Here is a 27,045-nt window from a genome sequence, read left to right on the forward strand (position 1 = left end):
AATAGCAAGACCAACAAAATACCCTCTGATTCAGCTTCATTTCCAAAGATCAGAACACTTGTCAGCAGTGAAAAACCATGCAACGTATCAGCTACAGCTGTTGCTTGGGAAAGCTATGAGCAGTTGTGCAGGTAGACTAATTATTTACAGGTGAGATGGCTTTGTGGAAAAGGTGGAATAGTTGAGCACTCTCACTCTCTCCCTCCTTATGACCAGACTATAAGAAGAGCATAAAATACAGGGCCATCTCCACCAAAACAGCTACCAACTCTAAAGCCAATTCAGAGTTATAGAGAACCCTCTGAGCTAAAGCCCACCATGAAAGATGTCTCTGGGTCAGCTACGTGGACACCACTTTGATGTTCTGCAGTTCCAGAGCCCCCCACTCCTCCAACAGCGTGAACTGGTGGGTCCTGCCTCTCCTGCTGAGATTGCAATCAGCCTCTGTTTAGCTAATGTATCTATTGTCTCTGTAATAGGTTTTTAATCACTTCTCCTTGGTCTAAGAACACATGACTTCTCACTCATCCACAGTTCTGTCTTTCTGAAGATTCTCAAAGTACTCTACAGAAATCAGCCATCTCAAAAAGAATTAAAATTTTCAGAAAAGAAGATGGGTTCTTTTGTTTCAGATGACGCTCTTTCTAGGTCCCTTATCCCACTGTACTCCTTTGTTCTACATGATACTCAAATACATTTAGCAGTGGCTCTATTTGCAACGAGCACCTAGAGAAAGTGATTCCTGTTTTTCCTGCTGCTCATTATAGTGATTTCTTTTCTGCATTACAACTTTAGGAAAAAAGTCATATTCTGAAAGTTTAATTTTTCAGCAGAAACACAAGCACTTTTGCCATACTTGCTGGCAAGGAGAGTAACAGAGTAAGGGAAAAGGAAGATTTTCTTTAAAGTTTCACTTACTATTTTGATGCCACACTACAACCACGGCCTGGTGTTGTTCTTTGTCTACTGTTTAAGTGATGGAAATACTACTGGAAACAGGTGCCTACACATTCTCCATCATATCATCTTTGAGCTGTGCTAAGACTGAGTAAACAACATGGCTTTAAAAAGTGTATGCCATTTTTATCCCCTGCTTCCATCAGTGCAGCCACAGCAGAGATGCACAATTTCCAGGATAACAGTAGGAGACTCAATAAACCAAGCCAAATGAAAACATATGTGGACACGGCTAGAATGTAAATCCACTAAACAGTTGTCACTCTGCTGCTTTCGCTGTATGTTCAGCCAGGCAGTGTAAAAGGCATGCACAAGAAACTACATACGCAGAAAATGTTGAAATGAGTATTACTCAGACAACTTTCTATTTGTTCATTCTTCACTCTTACTACTCTTTCGATAATATTGTGTGGCTTGCTTTTGTTTAAATTTGGTCGACATTCACAATACCAAGGTGCTTTGTGCTTTTTGCTTTTTCCCCAGGAATGAAGTGAAATGTATTCATTAGCCAAGCCCGCGTCAGAACCTATAGTAAACTGAATTGCTTGAAATGACAGAATACTATCCTGCCATTTCCCTCAGAAATTAAATAGACCACAAAACCAGAGAAGGACCACTCCGGCATATATGATTTTATCATCTCCAACAGCAGTGTGATATGCTGACATGGGTACCACTATACTAGATGGCACCATAGTACCAATGCTTGAAATTTAGAAAAAGCCTGCCCATGCCTAAGAGACCTTCTGAACAACTTATCCATCCATATGGCATCTCTGTAAGATACTAACACCTTATCATCTGCATTTTCAGGTAAGAATAAAGACACACATTACATTGCTGTGCTTTGCTATAGTAACTTGATTATGAACCTCCCAGAATAATGGAGAGTAGGGTGCGTAACAGAGTCCTTTGTAATACTTGCATTACATAGGCTGCCATGTGTTAACAGTGTGCGTTGTTACTGGAGACCTAGGCTTGAGATTTCCTCTGTGTGGTCGAGGAAGTAAATATGGTTTATCTCACTTTTGCCTAAGATGATCTGAAATACCAGAAATACTTAAATCTTTTAATACTCACTCTTCTGTATTTTCATTTCCAAGCCATTCATTTAGCTTCTTTTGCCGAACACCTTTTTGAGTCAGCCACCTGGACAATAATTACAAATAAAATTAATTTTTAGTCACAGAAGTTGGTTACCCATAAAAAAACCCCAACTTTTTAAAAAAATAATTTTGTTAATTCATAATGATACTCACATCAAGTACTGGTCTCTTGTCTTCCTCAGCTGTATGAGGTCTGGCTTAATGCTGTTCATACGTTTGTCTATCTCTCTATACTCAGCTGCTTGCTTCTTTAAATCCTCTTCTAATCTACGTCTGCTGTCCACAATTTCACTTATTCGAGACTTCAGTTTTTCATAGTTGTGCATGATCCTGAATGGAATAATGTGGTAGGTTATATTCTGATGATGTCTGATTCATAACTTCATAATCTGCTGTTTAGCGGTGTAGACACTTAAGAGAACGAAGTAATTTCTCTAGATATAGCTATACATTTTGCAAATTCACATCTACCCCATTTTGAGGCTTCTTTGCTTATAACTGAACAACTTTAAACTTGACATCTTGCTTTAGTTTTAGGCAGATCTACACTTGGCATTGTTTCTTTCTTCAAAATCATACAATTTGAAATGCAAATACAAATACTGACCTTTGTATTTCTTTTTCATTTCCTTCCCGTTTAAATTTTTCAATGTACTCCTTACTGTATCTTTCTTGTGTCTGGCACTGCTCTTCAAATATTTTTATTGTTTCATTAAATGCTTCAATAGCTGTTCTTTTCATTTGAATTTCCTGAAAATAAAATAATTGTTATTATAGTTGTTATCTGACAGCATGGATGACTTATTGGCATGCACCCAGGAACACTTCAGTATATTGCAGAAGAAGGTTTTAATATCCCCTTACCGGAACGCATTCTGTCTGCAGAGCCCTGTAACAGAGAGAACAGGCCTGTGCAAAAGGCTGCCATGATTAGGCTTTCCATGATTAGGTTTTCCAAGAACAGAAAACTGCTAGGCAAAGAGCTAGCTACAATCTTTGTTTTGTATAAGTAAGTTTTATTTGTGATGATTAGAGCCTTATGGCAATGCACTCTGCCCTTTGTACCAATTAATGACCTTAGAGACACATCTGGCTTTCTGAAATAAAAGTGTAAGATACTGGCCTGGACAGGTTTCAGGAGGTCATTTAGTCCATCCTCCTGCCCCTGCACAGCTAGTCGATAGCCAGGTCTTTTAAGGCATCAGTTCAAGTTGCCTGCACTTCCCCACCTTTCTTCCATTATTTTAGGTGTATTTCCTGCACATTTTAAGAAGCAGTCTTGATTCTGGGTATGTAAAACTGCACTAATTCATTGGCACTTCAAGACCTTGCTAATAATTGGTTAAGTTGAAAGAAGGACAGAGGCAGTTTTTCATTCTTGCATTCTTCATTCTGTATCTACACGTCACAGCTCTACCCTGCACAGATGAAACCAGACCCTTCAAACAAAAACTAGTAATAAAATACAATGCTCCCCTGCAAATGTGCCTTGAAAACCGTAACTCGGCTTGATGAGGTCAGTGTGCAGAAGTGCTGGTAAATCAAGATAGTTCTTTACTTGCTTTTTTATGTAAGTGTGAGGCTTGGGTACAGGGTGGGTTAGGTTACAGTTGGTAACTGTTCAAACATGAGTAAGTGATTCTACTGTACTGAGCAAACACATCAGATATGTTTCCTCTTTCGGGCAATGGCAGTGGTGGCAGAACGAAAGAAGGCAAAAGGTGGAAGAAGACGGCAGTATGAATTTACAATAATATTCTTTTAAATCCACAGAAGTCTTCCACTCTCCCTTTGGTTTCATATCTAGCTCACCTGAGATGTTCTTGTGTAGTCTTCATACAGTCTGTCATATTCTCGGCTTTTTTCTTGGAACTGGGTATTATATTCATGTAATTTCTTTCCCACTGCTTCAATGCTATCCTCTTTCACAACTTGATCCTGGAATGATGAACAGAAGGCAAATTATTCCATAAAGAAACAACTATATTGCACAGATTTTCAGGATAAAACTACTTAAAAATGCCTAGATAGTTACATGGTAAATGTGACACCTCTGTCATCAGTATGGAGATATACTATATTATATGCATAACATGCAAATGAGAAATTAATGTCAAAAAGCAATTTTGAATTGTACATGTTCAGCTTTATATTGAAAATTATATATTTCATCATTAATGAGAAGGATATTTATTAACCTAAGTTTATTTCTTAATAATGTATTGGCACTATTTAAAGTTTTTGTTATTTACATGCGAACTCTGAAGTTGGTTTTAAACAAAAATATCTGGGTTTATATGCATTTTATTTTTTTAAATATTAATGGAGCTGAGTTACTAAAGATAAATGACTCCCCAGTCTGCAGTAACTTCTCTGTATTTAAGTGAAACACGAAATAAATAGACCAAATTACCTGCTGGTACTTAGATACCGGATACAGTAATTTTACATCCAGTTTAGGATTATACTGGGCTAGAGATTCATTCCGGTAGTGGTTTATTAGCTCTACCACAGAGTTGAAAGTTAGTGGGTCAGAAAAGCCATATTTTCCATCTCGATGAAATATTTTGATCAATTTGTTATTTCCTCCTTTCCTGCAAATAAAGTTTGTGAAAAGTTAGGATACTTCAAGAACTGTTCCCTAAAGAACACCATATTTTAAATGCAGTATTGCATTTTACTGTCAAGTACTACAGACCTAGTGTAACTAATCTTACCTTAGTGTAAGTGTGTAGTCCCCATGCATTTTGGTTGAAGCATCTCGTACCAAAAAGGTACCATCAGCAGTGTCTCGGAGCTTCTCATTTACTTCTTCTCTAAAATGAAAGCAAAAGTAACCAATCATTTCAGCTACTTCTCACTCATTTATGCTCTCCCTGTGCTCTAAATTCTTCTGTTTTAAAACAAGTGCCTTTTAGAAGCCTTCTTGATAGCTATCTTAATAAATACAGTTATTTAATAGCTTATGTAAAATTGCTGGAGAACAACTGGGATATAAAAATGGTATATTCTATGTCCTCTCACTGCTGGACAAAATTATATTCATGCAAAGGTCTTTCTGCTTGTTCATACAAGCCTGCACAATTGGAGCAGCCAGTGCTGGTCTAATGTATCTATATATAGTACAGTTAAAAATGTTGCTAATATATGGCACTTGTTAGTCTGGCTTGTTAACTATTGTGCCTACAGCTGAGGTTCTGTATGAAAGACAAGAAGAAAATACTGATTTCTTGGTGTTGTCCTTTCATGCTACCATTTCATAGAGCTGTCTTGAAGTACCAGAACAATTATTTCACATTCTACATTCTAACTGACAGTAACTTTTTAGTCATGTTTGGAAAAAAAATCAACCATAATATGTTTCTGATGGAAGATGTCCTAAAAATGGCTCTTAGAACTGTAATTTTTCTATATTTAAGCATAATACATATACACAGAATAGCATAGCAAGAACATAAAGCCAAACACAAGAAATACATGTCTTGAGCTGATTTACCGTGAGATATCTCCCCAGTACCACTCAGCATCTTGTAATGACATGTTGTTATTCATGCTGTTGTTAGTTACAGTATTAGGTTTCGGTGGCTTAGGAGGCAGTGCTGCAGATGAAAGGGGAAAAAAAAGAAGTGATTATAACTCACTGAAAACCTGACTGTATATTCTCTGAAAATATACATTACTACCTGAATGAGGAAAAAAAAAAAAGAAAAGCTACAAAATAGTTTCCCATCACTAGTCTTTAAAAGACATTAGAGGAATCAAGCTATTTTACTGAAAACAATACAGTTCAACAAGAAAGATGTACTGTTTCAGAGGAGTATGTTACTGTTGCAATAATGTATTTTAAGCAAAATATAATACCACACTCATCTTCTCTCCCTGTCATTTCTTCATTGAGAAATCACATTGGCATTGGAGAACAAAAAAATCTGAAGTTTGCTTTTATCCTCTTCCACTATCTTCAGGTGAATATAAATAATAAAACATGTAAAATGTCTTTTTTTCTCCCTCCTGCATAATGATCTTAGAGGAATGTTGCTGCTTCTTCACCTACAAGCTGAGTAATAAAAGATGCAAACCCACAGCAATACTGTATATTTGAAGAAGAATTTTTTGTAATCCTCAGCTTTCTGTGCGATGATTTGCCAAAAAACACTTTAAGAAACCCATCCAAGATCCAAATATACTTGTTTTAATCTTAGTATTCTGCAGAATAAATTGTGTTCCAAATGCCAGGACTGATTAAAAACCACATCCCCCTTTTCTCAATGTCAAAGCTGCATATGTATACCAGTGGGTGCCAGAGAAGATACTGCAGCACTACTGACTTAGTAGCTAGGGTGACTACAACAGAATCAGAATTAAAAATCAATTCAGCTCATTTAGTTCTCCAGTAAGTACATCATTCCTTACGGATGTCCCTGTCCTGTATATTACAACCAGCTACAAAAGAAAATGTTTTTAAAGTTGCAGTGAATATCAAGATAACAGAATATTTTTATATTATATGAAAAAATGATGCGATATCAGGTATTCAATTAATATTGCTAGACTTTAAAATCTGTTTTTCCTCAAACAACCCAAAATAATGATTTGCAATCACTGTTTCAGGAAATAGAAGTGTTACTACAGCATCTCCTTTTAGTCACAGTGTGGAACAGAGACAACAAAAATAATAATGAAAGAAATAATTTTTTTAAATGATATAATAGCAGAACTAGAACTATATCTGACAGAATAAAATCAAAACAGAAACAGGTCAATTCAGTAAAAATTCACTGAAGGAAGCAGACAGGTATTTCTACAGGTTAAGATTCTAGTTATTATAACCATGCACCAAACCACAATTTAATTCTAATTTATGAAAAAAAGGAAAAAGAAAAACTATTTGTATCAATGACAAAGTAAAGAAATCCCACATAATCACTAAGAATTTTTCAGCAGCTATTGTAAAGACCAAAATTAATTAAGTCTTCCATAATAAGACTGCAGTTTTACCTGGTGGGTCCATTTCTATGTAAAACATCAAGTCTGTGCCACAATTTATATCTGTCTTAGGATATTCTATATCCAGTTCTTCCATATTCCAAACAGTATTGTACATTTGTATGAGTTTCACTGAGTAAGCTCAGATACAAGAAAAGAGTCAGGCTCTCTTTGTAATGGTGTCTTGGAATTCATTTTAAAACCTATAAGGGGCTGCACTGTAACCTATTACATCATAATCCTCAGCCAATCATCTCAAAATAATGTCACCAGACCACTCCTGTTTTCTCATTTTGTTCTACATTAATCTTAAAACAATTCCAGTTTCGGAAAGAATCTACATTTAGCAGAACTGCAATATAAATCCAGTATTACAAACAAAAGGAGCAAGCGGACTCTCCTTGCCCGTGTTCCCAGCTTGCTTTCCTGACTTTGCAGCATGGTACAGTCCAATCCTGGCAGGATGACAAAAGGCTGATATGCTGCAGCACGTAGCTCTTACACACACGCGCACACAACACACTTTAGAAGTAGGTCGGTCACATCTCAGTTGCATTCTCCTGCTTGGATGCCTGAAGTTTACCATTCAAAAAGCTTTAAAAGGCTTCTGGACCTACTACATATTAAAGATGCAAAAGAGAAAACAGCATGACTCTGTGTGTGCGTGCGTGTGTCCATTACACACTCATTTTACACATACATATAAACAGAGACATGTATCTCCATATAATGAAATATGGATTACGTTTTTAAACTGTGCAGATTTCTGTTATTTTAATGGACACACAGGTCTGATATACTTGAAATTATTATATAAAATGTGCTTACTGCAGAGATGTCTTCCCCCCTTATTTTCTGATAAAATACAATTCAAACAGATCTAGATTAACTCATTTTGAAATCTAAAAAGCTAAAGATCTTATATTCAGCAGACTTGCCTTAAACCATGGAAGAAAGTCAAAAGTGAGCAAGATCTTGAAAAGTGATTTTGCTGAACATAAAAAGCCAGTCTGTCAGGATACAACAAGGTTTAGTCTGCCTTTTCACACTGTTTCTCTACTCTGTTCTCATTGAGATATTTATCAAGATAATTGTTTTTAAAAGCAGGAGTCCCTTGTTAGTATCTCCTTCCTCACTTGACTTTATGTCATCAGTATCCTCCTATCATTTAGAAATATTCCTTCTTAACTCTCCCCCACTGCTGACTGTAACTCTCTCGGACCTCTCGGAAGAAACACGCACAGAACAGACTATCAATTCCAGAGCAGAATGCTATGTAAAGCAATGTCACTGCTTTACACTTGCTATAATCTACAGGGGCAGAAAACCAGATACCAAAAATAACCACAACAAAGAGTAGCTGTAGCAGCTATCTGTGCCTGCATCATAAGAAATCCTGGTGTGGCTGAAATAAGCTCTACCTCAGAAATACTCATTAAAAAAATTAACACAATTTCTATCCTTCCCAAGTATTTCACACATATCTACCCCCACTGTGTGCCCCTGAGCAGCTTACCCCTTCTAGACAAGAATTAACATACAAGAACATGTCTGGAGTAGCAACAGTTACCAAGAAATGCATGCTAGTTTACTTTACACATTAGATAACCTTAAATTCATTCTGAAGTAAACTCTTGTCTCCCTGTTTAGGGAACCTCCAAAGATTCCTTCATTTCCAAAATGAAACAGGATATTTAAAATCACCCCAGACACAAGTCCAAACACTGAACTTGGCAGTTTAGACCACCTGCTACCCAAACAATTGAGTTGCCAAGGTAATTATTTAGATTAAGTTATAAAGATTTCCTACAAAGACTACACTGCTGCATTTAGGACTCATGTGGGATCAGTCAGATTTTTTATTCTGTTCAATAAAGGCTTTCAAGAAAAAGTACTTCTCCAGGGTTTCACTGGTGGCCAGATTCTGGACTGCCCATTCTTCTATAATCAGGTTAGCTCAGCTCAGACCAGCCTAGCTTGCAGGCAAAAAGTACAGGAGGCAGATAGGTGATCCCCCATTCCCTATATAACCTGAAGAGGCACTCAGGTAGTTGACTTTCATTCATGTATCTTAAGACCTGATAGTCAGTTATAGTACAATACTTCAATGAAGTGATGAAGAGAACACACACAGAAATTAAAAATCACTTACTTTGTAAATTATGCATCACAAATGATCACCCTTGTAATACAGCCTGAAAATACAATCCAATAACCTGAAAAATTGTTTTCCTCTTATAGAAATCTTGCTTAAAAAAAAAACAACCCAAAACTTCTTTTACTAGGAAGCTTCTCTGAAGCAATGAAGAAAAAAGATCTGAAAAAGAGATTTCTCTGCTTTCCAACCAATGTTGCATAAAAATCTCTAAATGAGCTGTAACATGCAGTAAGAAAACCCAAGTCTTCTCTCTCTTAACTGCTTAAAGCTCTGTGCTGTGCAGAAGGTATCCACTTACTGGTTCATCATTAAAAAGTGAACCTGACTTTAGTACTGTGAAAAAAGAAAAAACCAAAATACCCACCACCCTTGGAGCTTGCATGTCTCTCTCAGATAAAGATCTCAGTTTCATGATTAACTTGGGCAGGTTCAAATATTTGCTGAGCCAGGGATTTCAGGTGGGGGAGGGGGAGCCAGATTCAAAGTAAAAGTTGTCATCAGCTAACAAGTGGCCAATGCAGGACTAACTTTCTCATTTTAGCTAAGTAAATGAGAAGGGCATTGTAAGAGGCCTTAAAATAGTCTCTGTCACTGACTGATTGCTGAATGCAGTAGTGAAGTTGAGAAAAGCACCACGAACAGGCAAATACAGGAAGTGGCTGACTAACTTACTGCAAAAAACCAAACAGAATCAAAACCTTCCTTGAGAAGAGCTGCATCTCTCAGAGCAGCTCTGTGCAAGCAAAATAAAAATAGCCTGCTTGCAAACACAGCATCACCTCCTACACACTCACGCTGTATCACAAATACAGGTGCAGCTTGAAGACCCTTAGCATGATGCTGTGAAGCATTTTATCTGTTTCCTATAAACTGAAAATAATAGAAAAAACACCAGTCCATATGCATGGTGTTTTCCAGTACATCAGGATAATTCATTTCTTGGGCAGGCAGGTGGGAGAAGGGACTGCACTGAGAGGAAACTAGTTCAAATTTATTTTCCTTGCCTTAGTGTTTGGTGGAGATCAGACTTGCTAAAGGAACTGAGCAGCAACTGAAGAGCCTGCTCCCCTTTGCCTGTAGTGGTTAACTTTATTGCCTGCTATACTTCTACAAGGAAAAAATTCAAAGTGGAAGGAGAAGTGGATCACAGGGTATAATTCAGAGAAAGAAGAGAAGGGGATTCATATTTTCCTCCCATGTGTTGGAAATTGTGAGAACTTCTAGTAGCTGCATTTCTTGAGATCTGCTTGCGCTCCTTATGGCGGTCAAATGGCACTGAAAAGTTCTCACCTCCAGAACACACCATCTCCCAAAATCCAACTATGCTACACAATACCATTGTACCTAATAATGAAATCCCAAACATCTGCACTACATTTTTTATGTTTTACAGTCGATTGATCAGCTTCACCTGTAACAATCCCCTGCTTTTCTAATGCCAGCCTTTGCCTGCTTGAACAATTGTCAGTTCTATATATAAAGCAGCACATTCATAAAGATACAACATACTTCAAATGCAGATGGCAACCTGTGTTTCTGAACTTACCCAACTTCATCTGACAGTAATTCATGTCTCCTATTTACTATTAAAAGTTACAGAAGGGGATGATAAGACTTCTTGGTTAATAGGGCCACAGTACAGAAGCATATTCTCAAACGAGAAAAGACCACCATTGAATTGGTTATCATTTTAGAAAGCATAGGTAACCACACAGAGATAAAAGATAAGGCTCTGTTCTGAGTCAATCTGTAAAAATTTTTTTGGGGGGGATTCCAGTGCCTTGGGCAAATTTGCATTTCTAATCATCCTGCAGAAAGGAATCAAGTCTCTTGTCAAAAGAAGATACTGGCAGGCACACAACTGCATTTTTACACAATTGCCCTATCTTGACTATTATTTAAATTTCAAAATCTTAAGTGGTGCCCATTGAATCTATAGATTTGTATTTGCAGAAAGTCAGCAGCCTACTATTTTTTGCAGTCATACTCACAGTGTTCTTCTATCGATAAAGTTTTTTTCCCCTGAAAAAAAAGATGTATGAAACAGGAAGAGAACTGATCAGGTTTGGCAGGCCTGCATGTGTGTGTTACACATACTTAAATACAAATACACACACGCTCTCATGTATCCACTTGTAAAACATTGTAATAATGGCGTACATGTTGTTTCCGGTTTACCAAATACTTTCCATTAGGTACTGAGAAACATAAAGCATAACTACAGTCGATACCTAAACCAAGAATACAGCATTCTTTTTAATTTTTACATTAAACATTAATTTTAAGCATGCGCGATTAACAAAGCCTTTTGCTCTCCGCTGGTCAGGTACAAAGCCCGGTTTTTATTAGCTTAGAAGGGGAGCCCTCTGCCGGGTGATGTGCAGATGCGCAACATCCCGCCTGCGCGGCACCAGCTCTCCGCGGGACGGACGGCCTTCTGCACGCTTCAAACCACACTCCGCACTGCTGACAGGCCAGCCAAGCCTGTGACATGATGCTGAAAAGTCCTGACAAGGGACAGTATTCCTGCATATTTGTTTGTGTCCCCAAGACACTAACGACAGGACTGTGGGCTGAGCCTGACCACCGCAGCAGATCAGCGGAGCTTTGTGTCTAATTCCAAGAGGAACACACAGCCTTCACATTCTCCGGCTCTGGATGTTATGCCACCATGCTTCCTAATATTTTGTGCAGCTAAAATCAAAGTGTCTGCATCTTGGTGATACTGCCAGGACTCTTACCCCATCCCAAGCACATGAGGAGTTAAGTGTAAGGCAGCCTCATTACCTCACTCACTCTTAGCTACGACCCTGTGAGTTCCTCTTCATGCTTAAAACTGCAGTATTTCACAGTTTGAGCCACTATTTACAAAGTTATTTGTAAGTCTGGGAAGCAGGAATAAACTGGGATAGATAGTCTAGACAAAGCAGCTCAACTTGCATAAGTGCACAGGCCATTAGAGGCTTCAATTCATCCATAGAGGATGGCAATTCCTTCCTGCTGCTGCAGTAGCTCTTCCTCTGCTCCTCACCAGCCTGTCTGCCCGCAATGCCCCCAGCTCCCCACGTCCTCTCACTCTTCCACCACGACCCCCTTCCTCTCTCCCTCCCTGCCATAAGGAACACCTTAATCTCATGCATTCAAAGCCACTCCGTGCTGCTTGATACCCTTCAAACCTGAGAGGCCGCCGATTTCCCTGAGTTCCCCCTGAAAATCACCTCCCAGTCTCCCATTGCCCCAGCCTCCTCTGTACAACCTGCCTCCCCACCTACTACCTCCAAAATGACTGCGCTGTCCTGAGCACACACTGGGCCCCACTGATAGCTCTGGGACCTGCATCCAGCACAGGCCTCCACCAGACATAAAGCCAGAAGCCTTTACAATCCCTGAAAATTAACCGGGGGAAAAAAATAAAAATCCAATCTTCTATATCTAAAAACATAGCCTATTTTTCTTCTATGTCTGAAAGCACACATGCCTTCACACCTCTGTATGATGAGTGAGATTCTATCAGACATAAGCAGCACTGTTAGCTATAATCTACAATTAAGATATTTTCTTCTAATACTAGTTTTGAATAGCATAGAGACATGCACTTTGTTTCTGACTGTGAGATCAGTATTACTCTTCAAATTAAAGCTGTTCACCAAGTTAGGGTGTTCAAGCGGGATGCTAAGTCACCTAGCTTGCGGGCTAACACTATCTTTTGGCTCTCCTACTCATGATAAACTTGAAGAATGAGACGGGAATCAGAAAATTTATCTAGTTACCAACCATTTCTCCAGTTTTACTTCTCCCGCAACATTACTTTGTCTCCCCCTAATACATGCATAGGCACAACAAATATTGTAACTTTAGTACTTTGACTTTTGTGGAGGGCTAAGCACTATTCTAATTCACAAACTAAAATGCATAGTTTGCTGCTGAACACTGTGACAGAGGAAAAAATAAATCAGTCCAGAGCTGTTCTGTGGTAAAAAAGATCAAGTAATGGCTCAGGAGTAACTCCTGTTTCTGCTTTACGGTGTCCAAAGCATCACTCTAGCTATAGGATGCCCAACTAAAGATGCCCAATTTAAGATACTAACTTTAATATATAGTAAGATAGAAGGTCCAATCGCATACTTTCTATTGCTGTAAGGCAAGAAGGATAATTAGTGGGTGAAGGGATAAGAAAAACCCCACAGCTGTGCAAAGACCTCCTCCCTATTCAGATCAGTTATCTCCAACACCACATTTAACGTATATATGCACTGTGTAAGATGCCACTAAAACTTCATGCACAGCTTGATTTAGAGACAGTATTTTCATCCAGGTTTGAAAATAACAGAAAGAAAAAAGAAAGGAAGAGAGTATCACTCCAGCCTGCGGAAAAGTGAAGAAATCTGGTAGCATTGCTTCCTTCTTACTGCTTAGCTGTCATCACACTATTTTCAACAAGTAAGATTCTTCCTGTTTAAAACCTCTTAACTTCTGCACTTTTAAAATTCTATTACAGACTGTATTCTCAAAACAATTATACGACAAAAAAATTGTATTTTCTAGGAAGCTTCCTTTTATTACAATGTCTCTAAACAATTTTTATGGAAACTCAAGCCCCTACATACAATAATCTCTAAGATGATAATTTAGAAAAATACAATTTATAAGAACTATAAGAACAGAGCACTTCAGATGATCAGGCCACTAAATGATTTTGGTATGGAAACCAGACTTGTGGCCTTGTCCTGTAAATGTACGTAACATTCTATTAATGTTCAACTTTTGGAAATTATTCAGGCTCATTACAGGCCTGAAAGCAGAGGCTAGCTAACCACAGACTACAAAGCTTGAACATTTGTATCTGAGGGTTTTTTTCAGCATATTAATACCTGTGCAAATGTTCTACCAAAAAAAATTCCATTGCCCAGGATGGACTTTGGAATTCCCAGGGAAGGGGCTCTATTTTCCTAACAGATCCTATGAAAAATCCCAGGAGGACCCTCAACATAAGCTACTGCATTACAAATTATTAATTAATGCAGAAGCAATATTAAAGGCAAGTGGATGTTAGATTATAATTATTAATGTAGTGTTAAACCCTATAAATCTGATGGATACAGTCCCATTTCTTCAAGCACCCCAATGATACTTTAAAGATGTCTAGACTCCTTGTCCTCATTAAAGTTCTAACATTAACACCTTTCACTTGTATACTTTCCTCACATGAAGCAATTCAGGACGATATGCTAAGTGATCTCTTAAGTGCAGCTTAAGTAACTCTTACTGTTGACCCTAAATTTGTAACCTCCCAGTCAGTGCCTCTACCCATATACATTTACATACTCTAAAGCACTTGCAAACATAGCATTTAAAGAAAAGCTATGAGCAAACTCTTTAGAATATTAGAGGATTCAAAAATATATTTTGCTTTTTAAGGCTTGTAACAGATGGCAAAGAAAATAATTTTTAACAGTTAGCAGTTACTTGCTAATTCTTAGTAAAATAGGACAAACAGTCTTTAAAAGTTTGAACTCTTCTATTTCTTATGAAGCATTAGGAGGAAAATACATAGTGGTTCTCGAAATGCCTGGTTAAGTATCTTGACAAAATTGAACAAAACCAAACAGGAACTAGCTGAAAAAAGACGTACACTAGATGTTAGGGAAAGGTTCCTAACTAATAGAGATGGCAAGGCTGGAGAAGCCTCCCAGTCAAAGCATCAGGAACAAAAATCTTAGCCATTTTAAATTAATTTTCACTAGTTGATGTAGGGGATTTTACAAAACACCTACCTGAAATACAAGAAATAATGCATTTTTCTGCTGCTGTGTTCTAGATGTTGAAATCTTAAGCAACCCTACAAATCCTACCACTATGAACTTTACCTTGTACTTTGAATAGAGAGGCAGTAAAGCTACAGCCTGCCCAATGTTCTGTTCACCATCACCTCATCCTTTGGATATTCTGTGTTAATAAGCTGTACAAGGAATTACTTTAAGCTAACATCTAAAGTCCCCCTTTGTTAATTATTTCCTTTGCACATAGTTAGCAACTCTGCCTTGCTCCTACCAAATATTTAATTTTAAACCAGGGATTTTTGCATAAAGTAGAGGTGGGGTTTACTGTTTGTTGAGTAAATTAGATGCTAACTCACAGAATCAATAGAAGTGTAATCTAGCTTTCCTGAATGGGGTTTTAATATTTTCCATGTTGTTTATCGATACTGATAAGTAAATCTTTTGAGTCTCTGGATTAAAGAATACATATATGTAAATAAAGGGGGAAATCTTACTTTCTTCTGATAATCTCTATTGGGTGTAGTAGTTCTAAGAAAATTTGCCTGAGAGTAAAGTGAAAGTTAAATAAAATCTCCAGAATTTACTGCCCTACCCCGCACCCCCACCCCCACCCCCCACCCGCCCCGGGTATGAGAAGCATACTACTGGTTTACAGGTCTTAAAAATTCCGAAGTTCCTTTACACTCTTTACTGAAGAAGAAATAAAACTCCTAAGGCTGTACAAACTATAGGTACTAAACTGATTTTAATGAAAAAGACAATTCCTTAAAAAACAAAGACTGCATTTCTACTTAGTTCTGTAATTATGAAACATTGCATAAATTTGATTAAAAAAAAAAAAAGCATTTACTGTCCTTAAGTTGAATTTTAGTATTTAAGAAAACAAAGTTCTATAACTTCTAAAATTAAAAATAGTTTTTACCTGGTACAGGCTGTCTCTCGTTCCATTCACTTGTGATTAAAACCTCTAGGATTTTTATGTGGTGTTCAGTATTATCAGAGCTGCAAAAGATGGATTAGGCAGTAAGAACTAGGAAAACTGCAAAAGTTTACATTAGAATTATTAAAAAAATCATTGGAAAAAATTACAACAATGCCCTCCACATTACAACTAAGATCAGGAAATTAATTCACTAAATTTACTTTTGTATATAACTAAGCTATATTTACAGTATCAAAAATAATAAAGAGGACCCAAATACCTTGCTATCTGGAACTTGAAAAGCAGAGGGCTGAAAATTTCAGCCAGAGACCTTGCATTTTTGCTGGAGGCTTGACAAACTCTGAGGAAATGTTTGAGCAAATACTGGAGTGTGAGCCAATACTGGGGAGGTATATTTGGAGATCTGATGAGTTTCTTCAGCAACTGAGCATATTCCTCTGAGCTCTGCACTTCTGCAAGCAAACAGATACAAGGCTCTTGATACCAGCACAGGAACATTCAACAAATAAAATAAAACTATATATGACTCCTTTAGAAGTATCAATTTTACAGAAAAAAAAATAATTCTGTCCTTCATTAGTGCCCTAAGACTTCCTCCTTCTTTTGAAAAAAGTGAAATGCTCAAGGAAGAGTAAAGAACAAGTATTTAAAAGTCAAATGGAAACAGATATGCATTTTGGTAAAAACCACAATGTGTTCAGAGTGTACTGGTAGAAGTCTGTCTTGTGTTTAGCATCACACATGATTGGGTAATTCTGAGATGCACTAGATAAGTCTCACAGGTGCTGTTCTAACTTTCAAGGTTACCAGTAACAATATCCTGTCCTAAGATACATAACAGAATACTTGGCCCATGTACTGAAAGCCTATAAGCTGTACTTGTTTGAAATGACCACTGTAGATGCCGAATCTTACATGCATGTATTTCGCACTTCATACCCTGCAGCTCCCAAGGTACTGCAGAACAGCATGACCTCCAATACATTTACTTTGTCAGCACTGATAAAAAGTTAAAAATTAGCCTTCTACATACAGATAGGTCCTTGATTTTTCACCCCAGTTTTTCTACAGTCATTCTACTTACTAAAATGAAGAGAACTGTGCTATCCTTCATATCTCCCATTATGTTTACCTCAATAGGTAGCTAAATAATGCATGTCTAGATCTTAATTGAAACAGTTTTCATCAAACATGGTGAAGGCATATATGTTTTCTGAGATGCTGCCAGGTTTTGCACAATCTTTACTATTTGGTGGGTGACAGCTGGAACATCAAATATTCAGAATTCTAATAAAAGATTTTTTTGTCTGACATTTGAAACAATGTGATAATCCTACCTTGAGTTACAGAAATCATATCACTGTAAATAGCTGCTGGAATGATGGGATTTGGCAGGTCCAGGAGATACCTTTTGAGAGCATCTGATAAAGTGTGCACATCAAATGTCTCTAAGTCCAATGAAGAGGGATCTAAAGGGAAAGAGCAACATACTTTTTAGACATTAGAAACTGGAAAAAATACACAAGTTCATGGTATTAGGTCTTTATACCAAGCCAAACCTCCTAACTTTTATTTGGTTTACATGGAACAACATGCAAGAAAGAAGGTAAGACACCAAGAAAAATCTTTTACAGTGCTCAACACCATGCTCAGGCCTTTGGCATCTGATGAACCAAATGGCTTCCACTGCTGTGTGTGGCCTTCTGTCACATACAAGACAGGGCTGAACTCAGAATAACAGTAGAGACTTGCTGCATGTTGCCAATGTTATGGAACGCCAGAGTATTTTTAACAGGTCTCTGTTTTACCTGTAAATATTTTGTGTAAAAGTAAGTATTAAACAGGGGTTTGGGCAAATGCAGCTTCTTTACTGGCAGTTACTTCTATTATGACTGCAAGTTTGATTAACAACTTGGGGCTCCAAGTCTGTAAATATTTATGTAAGTCAAAACAAATATGCATGTGCAAAACTGGGTGCTTGCTGTTTTATGCAGCTGTTAGGATTTATCTTGCAAAATCTGATATCCTTCCAGGATAGATATGGCTTGGGCTAAGTTTTGGGAGCATCACATGAAGAACTACTTGATAGTGTTGGAGCAAGGAATATCAGCAGCAAAACTAGGAAAACAGAGAAATGCTTACCTAGTGGAAGCAGGATTAGGGTTCATCTTAAAACACGAAAACTCTGGCACAGTAACGTCCTGGATGTTTATAGTAAGATCCACATTTGGTACAAGGATTTAGAGGTATTACTGCTGACCAACTTCCTAGGCTAGTCAAGGCCACTGTAAAATAACTCCTGAACCCATCCAGCCAGTTTAAATCAAATTCATCAGGAAGATTAAAGGAATCAGGTAAGTGGTATGAAAAAAGGCAGCCAAGAGGGGGTAGTGAGAAACTCAGTGCTCCTCCACCTCCTTTCTGTTTTCCCCAAAAGAAAGTTTACAGTATGAGCTTAATTCCTACCAGACACTAAAAAATTTGCATGGGAAAAGAGACATTATGAATGGCTCAGATGACAAAAACTTGCAGTGTGGTTATGAATTCTACATGAGCAATTATGTGTCAGAGAATCCAATCCCAAATTCATGAGAAATAGTTTTCATTAGTTTTGTTGCTCACAGGATGTTTTCTATTTCATAACCCAAGTTAAATCCTCGTTCTTTCAGTGTTGACCCATACTCTGAAGTATATTCCAAATTATTATAATGGATACATGAGCAAGAATAAACTTGTGGTACTCTGCAACTGTTTGGGTGTAATGTCATAAACAGACCTGAACTCTTTCATCAGCCAAGCTGGCCAGATGGAAGTCAGCTTTGATTTTAGAGCTAGATAGCACTGAGCTGAAGCTAACACGCAGTTACCCAGTTCATATGGAATAACACATAAGCAGAACAGCACACTAATGCAGTTCAGCACACTAATACAGTTCATGATTTTGAGACCAAAGCAGAGTGCTAACTCAGAGAGTAGGCAGAGGAGGTGAGATCTGTCTGTATCCATGTATCTGGACACCCACTCTACCAGCTCTGTACTGGAAGATTGTGATCCTATCTTAAAGAGAACTCAGAAAGATACATTTTTACTAAAGGGTAAAGTCTTTTTTTCTCAAACCTAGTTACATTTTAAGTAAGAATACATGTAGACTACAAGTTCTTGATCTCAGGAGGCAGATGAACCTTTCATAAAAGTACACCTCAGTGCAGAGATTTAAAAAGGGATACATTCATATTGGTGCCACAGAAAATCTATATTTATCTGGACTGAAAAATATAATTACAATAGTAAAAATACAGCTTAGGCTGCTAGCACCACATGCATTTTTCCTCTCCCTGCTTGCACTCATATACTACTTCACTCCCACCACAATCACAAGAGGACAGGATGCTCTTTTGATTTGAAGGAACAGACAACTCATTGCATCATCTCCTATTCATTCTGTTAGTATTTGCAATTACTAAAAATGAAGAGAGCTAATTCACAGTTTTGAGTTTGCTTCCTTTGCCCCTTTGGCAACATGGCGTGTAACCAGTTTCATTTTCTAGCCATTTTCTAGCACATTTTTGTGCTCCCTCATGCAAGTGCAAGCTCACACCCACTTTGCACTGCAGCTTACAAAGGCCTGGGCAAGCACTCCTTCTACTCTCTCATACTGCAACTGGGTGTTGACATGCCAGTATATTCTGGCCTGAAATAGAAATCAAGAGTACCAAAAAGAGCAGGAAATTTATTTCAGGAAACTTGAACAGGTATGTGGTATTAGTGGTGTAGCTGCATTTTACTATCTGAAACCTGAGAACCCTGCCTACTGCAGCAACATTAATTCAATTCTCTCTTTCCCTTTCAGCATCATCTCTGTAGCAAGTAGGTAATGTGCAGCTATTGCCTCCCCACCTACAGGACTGAAAAAACGCACACAGATGTATGCAAAGAAATGGCCATTTGTAGTGTATCTCTATCTTGCTTTTTAAAATTATTTTATTATTTTATATATATATATATAAATTATTTTATTATAGAACACCTTGTTTTATTCTGTACAACTAGACTGACAGTCCTTGAACAAGCAAGTGACCAAGAAATTATCAAAATAATTATTCCTGGAAAAACCCATGCAGTGCAGCCATGAAAAAAAGGCAACCTCTAAAAGTAAAAAATACCTTTCATATTAAATGTAAAGTTAGAAAACTTTTTTACTTATGTTTGTCTTTTTAATACTGTATTATTCAGAACCAGCACATATATACAAGCTGAATAGGGAAGCACAGAAAAGAGAAGCAGTCTGACTACAAAGTTTGTCTAAGAGAACTGTACTTGCCACTTTCAAGGATTTGTCTTAATTCTGATGAGCTGCTTGAGCCTTGTGTTCCATACAACGTCGAGCACTCCAGACCTTCAAAACAAAATCGAAGGGATACATCAATTTTCCAGTGACTGCTGCCATGACACAACATACTTGCTGTTTTCTTCAAGTAAGTACTTACAGTATAAATTTGCAACATTCTCCCACCACTATCCACCCACCAAACCATGGAATGTGATTGTTTTTTAAGGCTGTAAGAAATCTCTCTGTACATGCCAGCTGCTGTGTCTGCAGAAAGAGCTGGCCAAGGAAGATCAGAGATGCCAGCAATCCCACGTATTTTGTTCAGCTCTCCATGGGCTGGCTTCAGAAGGCCAGGACCAGGAAACAGATTCACATACCCCAGTGAAGAAAACAGTTTGCAACAGCAACATGGCAGCCAGATCTTCCTTTACACCCTATATGGCAGTTAGAAAGACCAGGTCTTTCAGGTGAGTAATAAGTGAGTGGTCTGAGTCAGGTCACCCCACAGTAATGGGACAGGTACATGACAAAAGTTCTGACACATCCTAATTAGCTTTAAGGATTTAACTGAGACTTCTAAGTTAAAACTTGCCTAACCTTTGGCACCCTATGCAGTCAACAGGGACAGAGTCCCTTCTACAGGACAGGTAGCCCTTAGACCACCTTTGACCATCCACAAAGCCCACAACCTCACAGTATACATAAGATGAGTGTCACATCATTAGTGTGAGAGAAAATGTCTGTGTATGTCACATGTCTGATGATCCTCCTGAATAAAAGACACCAACAGAGTGTTTTCAAGTGAAAGATACTGTTTACAACTTCCCTATCTCAGTGAAAAGAGAAAAGACACAGGGAAAGAGACCATGCCCAGGGATGCAGAGCACTGACAATTTAGGAGTATCAGTGGTGTTTCCTGGAAGCAGTAGTTGCTTATGCAAACTATTGCTAAATACTGGCCATTCTCATTGATATTAGCAAGCTCCTACTCATTCAGGAAAGGCTTGTGCTCTTTTAGTGTCAGAGCTGTATGTGAGCACCTCTGTCCCCAAGGACAACAACCTGAGTACGATCAGAACACTACTTTTCCTCTCACTCCCTGGCTGTAAGGCCACTGAATGAGCAGGACCCGCTGAGCTGCTCCATACTTCACCAGGACTAGGAAAGTGACATCAGAGGAAGAGCCAGGAGGAAAGACATTGGGCAGAAGAGGCAAGACATAGCAGAGGAAAGGGGAAAGCCTCAAAAAGATGAAGAGATTTCAACATGGGAAAGCAGGAGAGCAAAAAATCATAAAAATAACACTGGCTGGCTCAGCATACAGCAGCAGTAAAGAAGTGGCTCCTGAAGCATAAAACCAGTTTTTTTAACTTTTCCATATTTAATTATATTTTTTTCTTTTCCTTCCACACTTTGGGGCAAAACATTACGTTTGCCTGTGTATCCAATTCAGTATTATAATGACGTTTCCATAACCAACCTTCTATTGGTTAGAAAAAATAAAGCAACACCAAACCCTTCTACCTTACCTTTAATAATACTTGTGTTAGTTATTAAATGTCATTTGAGGTAAGCTTTGGTTTTGCTCCTACAGTCCAAGTTGCCTCTACTAAGCAGAAATGAATGCAACAAACCTTACTTAACAGATATGAAACAATCTCATTTAATGTGATGCATTAGCAGCTCTAAAAAGAGGAGATGCCAGGTCTGGATCTGATTCTGCAGTCTTGGCTCATGCAAGTAACAGAAAACCTTCATAGATCATTCTTCAGCCTACCTTTCTTTTCAATGGCCTCCATTATCTTTATAAGAATTGGTGGAGCAACATCAGGAGGTGCGAACTGCTCTGTAAGATCTGGAAGCGAAAAAGCTGTAAAGAAAAAGAGGAAAAATAAACCAAGCTACAGATAAATGCAATTTCTGTTTATGAAAACTATGACACATAATGCAACCAGTTACTTTTTAAGTACAGAACAAACATCCCATTTGTCAGGCCTAAATGAGAGCACTCCACACGTAATCAGAAAACTGAATAAAAATGATAACTGCAGTTTTATAGTGTTTTCTTTTAGGGACCTCAGTCTGTCCTAGAATCATCCTCCATATTGCCTAGGAAAAGAAAACACAATAAAAGTTTGCAGTCCACGGATGGGCAGAAACACAATGTAAAGAAGAAAAGAAAAAATCTATTGGTCTGAAACATTTACATCCAGTGTGTGCCAGATGAGGGAGCTAAACACATCACCATCGGGGAGCTGCTGATCCCCTGAGTAAAACAGACTTACAGAGGGCTGAAATAGCGGTAGAAACAAGTATTTCACACTCATGCAAAAGTTCAGTAACTTCTGTTTGCTTTCAATTTTCAAGCATAATACCATTAACAGTACAGTCTTCTTGAATAAGAATTTTCTTTTCTACAATGACTGATTAAGAATAAATAGTAGTATAATCAGAAAGGGACATTTTGCAGATTCAAACAAACCTGTATACGAATTTTATACAAAGTCACTTTTCACGCAATCCTGTTGCTTCACAGAGAGAACATACTGTATAGAGGAATGTTCTGGCTCTGTGATGTGAGGGATTATCTATCTCTAAACACACAATTTTTGCCAAAAAATAATTCAAAAGTTTTAGAGTGGTCCTATTTAACGCTTGGAAGGCAAGAATGTTTACGTAAAGATATTATTAAACTACTGCAAGAAACATCTGGCACAGTTTGATAGATTATGATTGATAAACAAAGCTTAATGACTGAAGCAAAAGTTGCCAGTTGACTAAGTAATGGTGATCTCTGCCTGATTAAACTCATCAAACAGAGAGAAACTGTTAAACACACATGCACTTATGTACCTGCATGCATATGTATACATACATGCATGCACATGTACATACTGTATTTTTAGAAGACTGAAACTGAACAAATTATGAAGATTACTAAGTAGAAGAAGAAAAAGAAAAAAAAACCCCACAAGATTAAAATATGAATAAAGTTTTTAATGAAAACTTTGAGATAGCCAAAAAGTAAAATACACCAGAACTGAGAAACAGAAAGCAGACAATTTTGGCTGAGAATTCATCCTATTTTGGAAGCAACAATTACATAATCTTCTAAAAATGCCAACAATTTAGAAGTGACAACACAGCAAGGAAGGTACATAAGTCTGGAAATGCAGAACACTGAGGAGAGAAATGAAACACAATAAATAACAATTACTTATGAACTAGTAATGGAAGTGGAGCACACTAGGACATCGAGACATGTCCTTCGCAAAAAGAAGCAAATGATGCTACGATAATGATGGGATACTTTCTAATCCATTCATAACTGAGGACATTAGAAAATCACCTCTCAGTCGTAACAGTTTAACTTAAGAAGCTGAGAAAATGAGTGTTCAGAAGTTCCAAAAGAACTAAGCAGATCTCTGGTCTGCTGATGTTACTTTTTAATGACTTGTAGAAAATCATAGCAATTTCTGGGGATCAAAGGCATTCTAATGCCTGATCCACACTTTGAAAGGACAAGTAAGGTGACTATATGCTAGTGACATTATCAATCCTGGGCAAAATAAAGGAAAACCTGGCAACTAGACTCGTATGATAAAGCAATAAATGATAGCACTGTAACTAAGGATTGTCTGCATAGCTTTTTAGAGGATAGGTTCTGTTAAAAACCACACCACTTCCTTCCTTGGGGCACATTAGTTAGCTGAAAAATGTAAATCAGATAGCTAACTTAGTATAACACTGTGATTAAAAGCTAAATTCAAAGAAAGCTGGTGTTACATGGCTATAGGTGACAGCAGATCTCTGAGTGTAGTTATTAATGCAGAACAAGCTACTCAGGGAAGGAATGGACTTTTTGTCTCTTTAAATCACTTTCAGGTTCCATCTGGAACACCTCTTCTAGCTTAACATCTGAGGCATGCTGAAATACAGAGCATTTGGTTTGTAATACTCAGATCAAATAGTTCCTTTCAACTCCAAACTATGTATCTCTTTTACCATGAGGGCAAATCTAATGAAAGAACAAATGAAAGATCTGATCAGAGTCAGATCAAAGGATATGCTATGAAAATAAGACTATGACACACTCATAGACTCACAGAATGCTAAGGGCATAAAATGCATCCCTTACATAGTAGCACAGGAAGAACAGATTTTAAGAACAGAGTTTACTTAGTTTTACTTATGAAAACTTTCTGCTCCCTTAGGTGGCCAGTTACATTAAGGACCTCTCTCCCTCTTGTGTAACAGCAATGGAATTGTATCATCTCTGAGCAAAGATGCTCATCTCATCATTCTAGCTGGACACAGCATGCAGTAACAATGAACAATTTAAACTGAAACTGAGGAAAGAAAGGAGAGGTGAAGGAGAAATAGACAGAGGATGGATGTCAAACCTGACAGACATTTGAAACATTTCAGGTGACAGATCAGCAGTTCAAGGACAGTCCATTCAAGCTACTGTGCAGCAGAGAGAACTATGCTTTCTTGGATTAACAAAACTGTGCCTTGAAATGATGGCGAGAGATATACTCCAAATACCTACAAACAAGGTGTATTTAGAAAAATAACTAAACTTCCCACTAGATTTAGATTTTCTGCATGAGAGATAAGTGTCCAAGCAAAGGAAAAAGGAGAACCCAATGTCAAGTGAAGATTTCAGTTCATGGGCAAAAGCCCTTGCAGGGTGAAGAAAGACACTGCAGAAACCAGTTTGTCTCTCTGGAACATAAGAAATGGCGTGGATGTAGACTTTTACCTAGAGTGCCTTTTCCTGCAACCTACCTGATGCTCCATGCTTCTCATTCACACTTTAAGCAGGATCTTAGTTTATAGTTTAGGTTAGTATCATATTCTGTCACTGGATCTCTTTGTTGTACTGTATTCCTGGATCGATAATATTCTTAGTGAAAATGAAAGGCTTTTGGAAGCTACGCATTTACCTTCATATTTATGCAAAATCTATAACATGTCTACTGGACATATGTATGTAAAGCAAATGTAACGCTGGTTAAAAGGAAAGATGTTCAACACTCCTCTGCTACCCTAAAATACGCAATTGGAAAAATATTAGAATTTTAGGAAATCAGATAATTTCTGATGTCTTTTTTCCTTATATCCCATTCCTTTTCTCCAAGACCTGAAATTTCTATCTACTAAAGACACTGCTGAACTTTTAGATATGAAGACGATACATAAAACAGTTCTGTATTTGACTGAAAACTCAAGATACTCACCTCTTTTAATACTATGCACACACTGGTGTGTATAAGCTCTACAGTTAAAAGACACAAACATATATACACACAATGGCAGGTACAAAACCTGCAGTTACCTTCACAGCCATGAAGAAGAATACATCTAAGACACACACAGTTACAGTGCTCAGCAACATTAAAAAAAACATTCACTTCATCAGCATGTAGGAGATGGTATTAACAAATTAAAATCACTTAGCCTCCCACCTGTTCTAGGATTTCCTGCTCATTGCACCACCTCCAATATAATTGATGAATAGCGTCATACTTTAAACTTTCCAACTTTTGCACAAAATAGAAAATTATGTTAATTTAGAGGCAAAAGGCCTCATGAAACACACATCTGTCAGGAAAAAGAAAAGACAATGGTACTTACAGAACTGAAGCTAGTTTATGATACTTATACAGAAGACAGCCGATTTGGGAACTGTGCTCTTCAGTTTCAAAATGCTGAGAGAAAATGGCAGAGTCTAAACTGAAGAGAACTACAACTAAAGTTGGAAAGAAAGAATTTGACTTCCTGAGCCAGAATACAAGTTAACTTTAAAGAAGTCCTGATTCTAAATTAGGTGATCCAGAAGAAAATTCAGCATGCATATTAAGATCTACAGAGGGAAGGAAAGGAAAACTTCCCAGACAGGTTAGTTTTAGTAAAAGAGAAATGAACAAAAGCTCACATGCAACCTGCATTTAGTACCTGATTTCAGAAGCATCTTCTGCTTTGAAGCATGCTCTAGCACAGCACGGAAGTTTGGAGAACCAAATACACTCTTAGGAATCTGAGCAACTTTGTAGATCCCTTTGCTACAATCCAGTACCAGCTTTTCACTTAAAGGAATCATTTTCCCCCCAAATTCCTCTTTATTTTTTATTTTTTAAGTTCCACCTTCTCCAAAATATTAAGGTTCTGAAGAGTTCTGAAAAGCTGCCATATAGTTTTCACGTCTTCTTTCTAGTCACAAGTCTGGTAGTGGATCTCTAGATAGTAAGGAAGCTTCTGATGACACATGATAAAGGCTGGATTTTCCACTAGCTCTATTTTTACCTTGCCACAGTGAGAACCAATGAGATGAACCACAAGCCGGCATTCGCTTTAATCTGCAAACTCTTCCCTATCCCTGATACAGACAGGCCTAAACAGCTCTAAGGCAATGGCAACGTGTGGGAGATGAGAGCATACCTTATGTTCAAGGGTTGCCAACACAGCCTCGAAGTGCAAGATGAAACCAGCACACAGCTGCACCTTTTGGAAGGGTTCTCAGTAAAAAGAGATACTTTAGAGTTAGTACCTGGCAACGACAAGTGGAAATTTAAAGCTGGAATTTGGCTTCAGACACTTCTGAGCCAAATCTTTCATTACTGCTTGAAGAAGAATGAAATGAGTATTAAAAAAAAATGAATACAACTTAAAATGAAGCAATACACACCATGGAAAGTTTAAATATCTGATTATTTTACAAGAACTAGATACTAACGTTTTTTGAATGTAGCTTTGAGTCAAGATTACTCCATGTATGTTCT

General features: G+C 37.7%; 1 protein-coding gene across 4 annotated transcripts in view; it reads right to left on the reverse strand.

The window, feature by feature from the left end:
• PIK3R1 (phosphoinositide-3-kinase regulatory subunit 1) overlaps positions 1-27,045 on the reverse strand; it is a 61,188-nt gene that overhangs the window by 5,562 nt on the left and 28,581 nt on the right. The window contains exons 3-14 of one of the 4 annotated variants that reach the window (XM_055790485.1): positions 22,038-22,130; positions 20,252-20,326; positions 17,268-17,399; positions 16,190-16,382; positions 15,910-15,989; positions 5,560-5,662; positions 4,781-4,879; positions 4,477-4,657; positions 3,876-4,001; positions 2,671-2,813; positions 2,217-2,393; positions 2,038-2,106 (exon numbers count right to left, since the gene is read on the reverse strand). In XM_055790485.1, the coding sequence (XP_055646460.1) occupies positions 2,038-2,106; positions 2,217-2,393; positions 2,671-2,813; positions 3,876-4,001; positions 4,477-4,657; positions 4,781-4,879; positions 5,560-5,662; positions 15,910-15,989; positions 16,190-16,382; positions 17,268-17,399; positions 20,252-20,326; positions 22,038-22,130 (1,471 nt within the window). Of the gene's footprint in view, positions 1-2,037; positions 2,107-2,216; positions 2,394-2,670; positions 2,814-3,875; positions 4,002-4,476; positions 4,658-4,780; positions 4,880-5,559; positions 5,663-7,061; positions 7,463-9,201; positions 9,552-9,571; positions 9,696-15,909; positions 15,990-16,189; positions 16,383-17,267; positions 17,400-20,251; positions 20,327-22,037; positions 22,131-27,045 lie in introns of those variants that run through there. The other 3 variants (XM_013301759.3, XM_005240657.4, XM_005240656.4) reach the window with 3 other exon arrangements.

This window comes from Falco peregrinus, chromosome Z (genome assembly GCF_023634155.1).
Source record: "Falco peregrinus isolate bFalPer1 chromosome Z, bFalPer1.pri, whole genome shotgun sequence".
Taxonomy (NCBI): Eukaryota; Metazoa; Chordata; class Aves; order Falconiformes; family Falconidae; genus Falco; species Falco peregrinus.